The 9,664-nt window shown below is 39.8% G+C and overlaps 1 protein-coding gene across 1 annotated transcript; it reads right to left on the reverse strand.

The window, feature by feature from the left end:
* Positions 1-4,567: 4,567 nt before the first annotated feature.
* LOC311291442 (interferon-induced very large GTPase 1-like) lies at positions 4,568-9,361 on the reverse strand (the record flags this gene model as incomplete). The annotated part of the gene is made up of 1 exon (XM_084410477.1): positions 4,568-9,361. One exon carries the CDS (start codon positions 9,359-9,361, stop codon positions 4,568-4,570), a length of 4,794 nt encoding a protein of 1,597 aa, XP_084266603.1.
* Between the last annotated feature and the right edge of the window lie 303 nt (positions 9,362-9,664).

The following is a 9,664-nucleotide window of genomic DNA, read 5'->3' on the forward strand; positions in this document are numbered from 1 at the left end:
ATCTGGCGTGAGTATGGGTGTGGTTTCAAAGAGAAAAATTATCTCGACAGATGCCTCCAACCTAGGTTGGGGGGCCCTTTTACGAGGACAGGCCCATCTCTGGCCTATGGTCAAGCCCAGAGAAGCGCCTACATATAAACTATCTAGAGATGAGAGTGGTCGCTCTATCACTGAAAGCTTTTCTCCCATATCTAAAAGCCACCACGTCCTGGTCCGAACAGACAACATGGCAGTGGTGTCTTGCATAAATCGTTCAGTTCAAACAACCTGCACGCCATGGCCAAGAGTCTCATTCTATGGGCTCAGCACAACCTGTGCTCGCTGAGGGCAGCGCATGTTCCAGGCATTCTGAACTAGGGTGCAGATATGCTATCCAGAGACAATGGTCACCCAGGGGAATGGTCTCTCAACCCTCTAACAGTTCAGCTGATATGGAGCATCTCCGGCGAGGCAGAGGACAACCTCTTCACCTCAGAAGACAACGCTCGTTGCCGAACATTTTTCTCAAAGAGCAAGGACACACTTGCCCACAACTGGCCAAGCCGTCCGCTATATGCATTTCCCCCGGTCACTATGCTACCACAGGTCATCGAACAGATCAGGGAAAGCAAGTGTGCAGTGCTACTAATAGCCCCTCTCTGGAAGATCCAGTTATGGTTCTCCGAGTTGACACAACTGCTGGAAACAGCCCCATGTCCAATTCCGCTGAGGAGAGATCTCCTCATGCAGGCGAACGGGAAAATCTGGCATCCCCGTCCTGACTTGTGGACCCTTCATGTATGGCCCCTCAACGGGTATCCGGGTGTCTCCCGGATAGGGTGCTAAAAACCATCACTGAAGCAAGGGCGCCCTCAACTAGGTTCTGCCTTGAGTTTGGGGCCAAACGACTCCAGAACCGTCCACAAGCCAAGGCATGGTTATATTCCTGAAGTGCTCTCGACTCCGTTCAGAGCACAGGTTATTTCACTAGCAGCTCTTCCCTCATCAGAGGATAAAAGAGACGCAAATTTACTCTGTCCTGTCAGGGCTCTCAGACTTTCTCTGGAGCGTTCTGCCTCATTCAGACAGTCGGAACAGCTTTTTGTATGCTTTGGTGGTCGCACCAAGGGGGTCGCCGCTTCAAAGCAGAGATTATCGTACCAATTATTATTGGCTTATGAGTCTAAGGGCCTTCATTGCCCCTTAGGCGCCTCTTAGGTTCGTGCAGTTGCCGCAGCACAGCCAATGACCGCGCTCGCCGCTCATCTTTGTATGCTGTGCAGCTGCACTGTGTTTTAAAGATTTGGCTTCAATATTCTCGAGAAAAGGAGTTTTCCCATAGCTTAAGATAGCCTTACACAATACTCGTTCCCTCATCTCAGGGAACCGAGGTTAAGTTAGTGACCAAGACGTTTTCTCTCTTAGTAATTGTCTCTTGGTTTTCATTACAAATATCTAAACATTCTTAAATCAAGACACATTTACTGGAGAAGTAAAATAAAGTAAGATATTAATTGCTTGCTGAAAAATATATCCAAATAAAGTGAGTTTATGCTTCAAAAAAAGCTAAATTAATATCGTCCAATGGGGTCAGAAAATAATCTGATTTCCTCTGAAATAAGTAGATTTTTCTGAGCCGCTGACAGATATTTTTCTTGTTTTAAACATAGTTTTTAGAAATTTTTCAGAAAGCTTAAATCATTGTGCTTCTGCAGTAAATGTATCTTGATTTAAGAATGTTTAGATATTTGTGCTGGAAAACAAGACAGAAACACTGAGGAAGAGCTTCATTTTTTGCAGTATTTGGGGTTTTTAAAATTTAAATGCATTTTCAAATTTCAGTAACCTTACAAATATTCACTTTTGTGCACCTCTATTTATTATTTTCCTAAAAGAGTGACGTCCAGATGCAATGCAGAATTCAAATGAAAAGAAAACTGAACCAAATGTACATTTTAAACATGCTTAATGGATCTGAAAAGATTAGGGATGTGACTTTTGTTCTCATGATAATTTTATTTAGCTAATATGACAGACTTGAGCTGCACATGTTGCACTTTACTGTATTTTCTTTCTTTTTTTAAAAGTGATTTCAATCATATTTCATACAGTTCAAATCCATCATGGTGAACAGTGCTCAGCTGAAGAAAAATACACTGTCTGAAATATTCGTACGGTATGCATTTATTCGTATTCGTCATAGAAATGTTTTATTCACATTGATTCAGATGACTCTTGTAGGCTATTACACTGATTCTGACGACTCTTGTGTTTGATTCACATAGATTAGGATGACTCTTGTCTAGATCTAGATCTAAGATGACTCTTAGCTCCTGTCTGCCTTGCTGCTGCTTGGGTCTGTATGCTCCGTATATATTTCTGTTTTGAATCTTTATTTACTATCATTCCTATTTTGTTTTTATTGCTAAATATAACTTGCTCATCACCACACATTAACCTGACATCGCTAGCTTCAATCTAAATCGTTATCGCTAGCACAACACGCTGGTAATTCGCTAGCCTGTTAACTTGCCATCCGTGCCTGCCGTCTTTATTTATTTTTTCTCTCGCGCCTTTTACGAGTCCATCAAACAACTGTGGTCTAGGATCAGTCAACAAACATGGTGAGTCAGTCATCTTCTCCTCTTATTGTCACTTTCACTTCGTGTAACATGTATAGCATATCCTTCTCTGCCAGCACAGGTTTTACATGTGATAAATGCAGGGAGATAGTTAGGCTGGCGGAGAAGATTTCAGAACTAGAGACACGCATCCAAACTTTAATCGAGGTTAATTGTAAGAGTGCAAGGGCTTTAGATACTGCTTTGGATGCGACTAGCTTAGTGAACTCTGCATTATTCGGTTCCGGCTGTAGAGCCCGTGCAGCAGGGCTATTGGGTGACGGTGAGACGCTGTAGTCGCGGGACAAAACACCGCTCTTCTGATTACCATAACAAATAGATTCTCCCCACCCACTGTGAATCTTGTTGAATGTGCCCTAGTTATTGGCGATTCTATTACACGGAACGTGAAAATAGAGACACCAGCCACCATAGTCACATGTTTGCCGGGAGCCGCTCTGGCTCTGCCTGACATCAAAGTAAATTGTGAGAGCATCCTCCGAACATCTGTGTTTCAGTTAATTACGCTAACTGTCTTTGAAATGCTTGGCATACTAAATATTTTTTTTCAGTTGTCTATAAAATCTGCTAATCATCTTTGAAATTATTAATGCCATTCACTGAAAGTTTAGTAAATAGAAAATTCCTTCCATCATTCCACAGGTTGCGTTACTGCAGGATCTGTCTTTGCATCAACCAGGTAGCCAGATGGAGACCCCAACATGCAGGTGTCTTATACCCTCAGTGGAGACAGATGTGAATTTGATCATTGCCAATCATGGGAATTGTGCTGACCATCCTCTCTGGCCATAACTGGTAGGCTATACTCCTGGGGGGGAAATGAGCCATAGTCGAAATGGCGAAGCATCAGGATTTAAATAATTTTCATAAATCATGGTCAGGAAATTAGCAACTATCCCGGGCATCAGCAGGGTATATATATTTTGGTACACATAATAATAAGACATGGAATGGAACAATAAGACAATCTTTGGTTTTGGTGCAGAGACTAGTTTTGCGGCAATCATACTCAATTAAAGCTAAAGTTAAAAAAAATGCACAAAGTAAACAAGCATATATTTGTAGTATAGTGTGTTTTTATATGAATTGGAGAAACTTCAGTCAAACTATTTAATGAAGAGAAACAAAGTAGATAACTTACTCAGATTGAAATAGTTCTATGATCCTCATACTCATGTCAAGTTTGAAATACTTATGACCCACTTTTCTAACCATTTAATAAGTTAACCTCTTACATATTAGCTGAATGTGAAGAACAAAACACATTTCTATTTACAGAACAACTGTATCTTAACAACTACAAATGTGTTTTTTTACACCTGGCTTTTAATGTGGTCAAGAGCAATCAGATTGTTATTCGATTACTTAAAGCTTTGATTCCAGGGGTATCTGGGTGTGATCTCCAATCAGGCACAAAATGCACTTGAAAGAATTTAAATCTGACCTTTATTCAGAATTGACATCATTTTAATACATTTGCTAAACAGTTTTCTTTTATATCATAGGTGAAATAGGACACATGCATTATTATTTAGGCCCTTGTCTTAGCATAATTATGTAAGTCACTGTAATTCATGGTCAGACTCAGAAATCAAACATGCACTACATGTAATTGCAGGAGTTTCAAATCTCCTGTTTGCTGTAGTATATAACACATTTATGAAGTATTTTTTTTATACATTTAAGAACTGATTAATGCTAACAATGATATTAAGAAAATATCCTCTTAAAGTTTCAAATAAGCATGCAAAAACGATCTATTTTCTTGTCAAAAGCATAAATTCAGAACTCCATATTATACAGAAGAGTTTAGTTGCATTTAATGATTAGCTTCATGCATTTAATTATTACGCTTTTTAACTTTTTCTAACAGTCTAGCATTTTCTTCAAAGGATTTCTGACTTGAACTAAAATATTATTCAAAAAGAATAAAAATGACTGCCTGTTCAGATGTATTTGTCCAAACTCTCAATTGCATCCTGTTTTTGATGGTATCTCCATTCACGTGGAATCTCATGACCCTGTAATTTTTTATCGTAGTGATTTTCCAGATCTTTCTGAAATCTACAGACAAACCACTTCCAATATGACAGCTCAGTGAAGTCAGGGGTGATGCTCCATTTAGCATAAACCCCTCCTGCAGTTTTGTAATCTTTAAATTTAATGGTTTCTTTAGATGCATGAGATGGGCGAAAAGACCCAGTACTTGACACTAGAGTTGTGCAAAAACCTGCACAAAGATCTTCTGTTCCTTCGTAATGCCACCCATTCAGTCCATCAATTCGATGGAAAGGAACACTGTGAGGTTGTGGATGATGGTCTTCTGCTGTGTTGGTGCAAATGGCTTTACAGAACGGACACTGAACCCAACAGCACTTACAGAGGTGTTCATATAGTATCTCATCAGGCCTGTCCTTATATTCCAGCTTCAATGGAAAAGATTCTGTACTGAATTTCTTGCTAATGGCAAATATTATTGAAGGAATTTTTTTTAGGATTACCTCTTCTAGGAGTTTTACATCAACACCATCACGACTAACTCCTCTGAGGTCATTCTCAGAGAATATCAGCACATCTGATAACTTCAGAGTGAAAGTCTTCAACCAGAGATCAGCTTCTCCATGGTATTCATCAACCTCTTCAGTTGCTCTCTTCACTGCTTCTACGATCCGCTTCTCCTTCTGTCTTAAATCATCTCTCATCTTGGGCAGAACACTGGTGTCGAACTTAGCAGTGATGTACTGACTGACTTCCTCTCTGATGAATCTCTGGAAGTGCTCTTTGGGATTATGAATGTAGGTTTTGTATGCCTCAAAATCCTCATTTTCTGCCAGCGTCTTCAGGATGTGTTTCTCCAGATTAGATCTGTTTCCATTCAATGATTCACATTTTGCCCTCATTTCATCTGCCAAATCTTGGGCAGTTTCTTTGTAGACACTCTGCTCAATGGGTTCTTTAAGTTTGTTACAGATGATCTCACCTATGATCGTAGCTGATGTTGCCCCCTGGCAGTATTTCTGGAAAATACTATAATATTCTTCTCTTTTTCTTGTAAAATAGAGAACAGGATCATTGGCTTGCCTGAAAATGTTGTGCTGTTCCTTGATTATTGGTTTTACTCTGTGCAATGTGGAAAGGACCAAATCACTGAAGAAGTGTTTCTTAAGCGCAAATTTCTCTTTTTTTGTTTCCTCATATTGTGTTAATTTTGCTTTGATGAAATCACTGAGTTCTTGAATGTAACTTTTGTTGTAGCCCATCCTTGCAATGTTTTTTGACATGATCATTTTTTTTGCTTGCTCTGCAATATCTGAAATTAAGGTTTTGATTTGAGTGTGATCCTCTTTAGATAGAGAATAAGTAGATCCGAATAGATTTAAGATTACATTAAATCTCTTCTGTCTTTGAATCTGTACATACTCTGAATAGTTTGACTTCATGAAAATGTTGCACTTTTTGTTCTTCATAGAGGGGTCTGTGAAACTTTCATTGGCATCACCGAGGACCTCCATCGTATCTTTTAAAATGTCAAGGTCTGTGCCTTGAGGTGTGTCTTTCTTAATCTCACGTACACATTCTTCCCAAAATGAATCAAAATCTCTTTGCAGTAACGCATCATTATTTGCTTGGTCTTTGAGAGTTAAGGCAAGATTTTTGGCCTTCTCAAGGAGAGTGTTTTCATTTTGTGTCCTCTGAGCATCAATCTTTTTCTTTAGGACTCGCTGCTGTAGCACCTCATTCAATTTCGACTTTGTTTCCCTAACAATGTTTTCCTGTATGTGTGAGATTTTTATTTCGAAAGATTTTTTCCACTGAATCAGAATATTGGCATTGCTGTCTCTCTCAAAGAATTCTGACATAGATTTCTTCACTTCTGTACTTTTTACATTTAGTTCCTCTTGAAGATCTCTTTCCTCAACCACATCAATTGCTTCATTTTCTATTTTGTTCTGTAATCTGTTTTCAGTTTCCAGCATGGCCTTCCGAAGACTCCAGGTCCACTTACTGTATTCTGTCTCCAGTTTTCTGTATGTGGCAATCTCCAGAGCATTTTTGAAGCTGAACACAAAGCGTTCGTTCAGTAAAGCATCCCAGAGATTATTAATATGATTTTTGATGTGTGTCAGCTTCATGCCATTTGATTTTGAAACACAAGAAAGAATAGTTTTCTTAAGATCTTGAACATTTTCACAATATGAAGGGTTGGGTGGTGCCATTGGTGGGCTGCCCTCCCAGAGCTGAGCAAAATACTTCACATCCTTCTGTACATCAAATTTAATGACATCACTGAAACGTTCTTCATTACAGACTTCATCTTCTGCAGCGAGTTTGGTCATCCTATCCAGTGTCTCCTGCAGTCGTCTCCTTGCTTCCATGGTATTTTTTTCAGCGGTGACGTCTGAAACGTTCTGATGCACAAACACACAGCTGGGGCTTAATCTGACCTCCTTCATCCTCAAGAAGGCCTGAACAACAATCTGAAGAATGTCCTGCATCTCTGTGGGGTTTTCTCCATAGATGTTGATCAATGTCAAATTTCCAAGGCCAATAACAAACGTGGCCAATTCATTGTCATGATGTCTTGTTGAACTTCCTGCAAGTTCTAGAGAACGAAGTCCCTCAGTATCAACAACCAGAATATAGTCAAAGTTCATCTGTGTTTTCATCTCGTCTGACACTTTAACCAGCTGCATGAAAGCTCCTCTGGTGCACCTGCCAGAACTGACGGCAAACTGCAGTCCAAACATGGCATTCAGCATGGTGGATTTCCCAGAGCTCTGAATCCCTAAAATGGACAGAACAAAGACTCTCTGGTCTCCCAGTTTCTTGATGAGTTTTTCTAAAACAGCAGTGACCCAGACCAGAGGAACATGGCCAGCATCTCCATCCATCAGCTCCAGTGGAAATCCAGAGATCATCATCTGTGCTGCAAGACCCGGGAGAGAATGGTAGTCAATCTGCAGGTCTTTCTTGTTCTTCTTCACAGATGAACATGATTCATAAATCTGTCCAATTTCTCTGAAGATGTGCTCCAAACCAAAAGCTGCAGCTTGAAGTTTCTTAGATAGTTCCAGAAGTTCAGCCTTGAGTTTTTCAGATTTGTCAGGATTTTCTTTCAGTTTTAAGATGTTTGACCACTTTTCATCATACTCACGATGTAGATGTGAAAGGTCAGTGGAGGTATATTCATCCAAGAGGATTCTGAGCCATTTAAGAAAAAACTTTGACTTATTTGCAGCACCTGAGTTCATTTGTTCCACGAATAAATGTATAAACCCACTTATTTCAGATTTATGCTGCTGTTCACGGACTTCCATCATCTCATTTTTTTTTTTACCGATTTCCATTTCTGGGACATCCCCTTGTGGTCGATTTAGTTCTTTATTCTTCTGACACCACTGATGCCACAGTTCGCCCTGACAGGGCAGAAATGATTCTTTAATTTTTGTCAGATCTTTCTTTTTCAGTAGACTCACCATTTCTTGAGCTGCTTCTCTTCCTTCTCTGCAGTCATCAACATCTTCCTGATCTACTCTGATGTCTGAGTGTTTGGCCAAATTTTCAAGTCTGAAAGTGGAAGGTGATTTTGAAGATGAGAATGAGAGGCTATCTGTAATAGCTTCTCTGAGATCTTTAGATATATCTGCTTGACCTCTGTCTTTCAAACCAATTTTATATTTTCCAGTCCCCACCTCGGTGTACGGTGAATCATCTTCAGGAAGAAGGCAAATCAGTGGCTTTGGGTCCTCGAAGAGTTTTTGGATTTTTTCTGCACTTTTGTCATTTCTGTTTAGTTGTGGTAAAACAACAACTTTGACTGAGGCCATTTCAGTCATTATATGCATCTGTTTCTCATGGTCTCCTGCATCACCGTGTAGATTACAGAATGCAACGCGTTCAGTGAATTTATCATCATATGTCCCAGAGGGGCAGAACCAGGCGATCTCCACCACTCCATCCATCAGGACTCGGGTTCTGCTGCTGCCTGGGCAGTTCCTGTTGAAGAACGAGTCGTGTTTCTCATTGATCAGCTTGTTCATCAGCTCAGACTTGGATGAGGACACTGAGCCAAACCTGAAGAAAAACACCATTGGAGTTTCTTCCTTGTAGATCGGCTGGATTTGACTGATGATTTCTTTGTTGTTATTTATTATTTTCCAGCTCTGGTTAATTTCTCTAAATGTCCAGAGAGGGAACTCAATCTGATGAGTGAATGGATCAGGAACAAGCAGAGGCAGCGCGTACCGGCACTGGGACAGTTTAGTGACCATCATCTGCTTCAGGAAACCATCAGCACAATGAAACGCGGCCATCTGAACATCCATTGGGTGAATAGGGTCTGTGTTGCTCTGTCTTATATTAGACGTTGATGTTTTTCCAAAAAGTGCACTAAACGCATCAACATTTTTTGCAGATGGTTGTTGGTCTTTTTGTTGTTTTTCTTTGTGATGCTTCATAGTATCTGTAACCGTGATACTTCTTGCTTTGTAGTTCATCATCAGCAATTTTTGTAAAAACATATGAACCAGTTCCGCCTCAGTACAAGACCCATGGGACTGCAATGAATTTGCAGTTATCTGAAGAACATCTGAAGCTCTCAGTTTGTTTCTCTTGACTTCAAGTTGAAGTCTTTGAAAAAGTTCCTCCACTTCTTTTCCCACATCTTTTTCTTGTGTTGTAAGGTCTTTGGCTGTTTCGGCCTGTAACATAAACATGACAATTTTACTCTTATGTCTCATTTTTGTATAGATATTCCAGTACAAAGAGCTGCAAATTGTAAACAGCAGGTTTTCTAACATATTTTCTGCAAACTAGCAGGCACCATAGTCAGATATGATCAATAATTTGTATATTATTGTAAAACAACTTCATGTTGTAACTTCAAAGCTTCAAATTCACATCAGCCTCATGTGTGTATAAAAAAACAACTGTAAATGAGAGGCAGCACTTTGTCTGCCTAAATAAACTAATGGATTCCCAAACCTGTTAAGTGTCTCCGGTTTCTCATATTGCTTTACACTTCACATACAGTAGCACTTACC

Source organism: Rutilus rutilus, assembly GCF_951802725.1.
Source record: "Rutilus rutilus genome assembly, chromosome: 6".
In the NCBI taxonomy this organism is placed as follows: Eukaryota; Metazoa; Chordata; class Actinopteri; order Cypriniformes; family Leuciscidae; genus Rutilus; species Rutilus rutilus.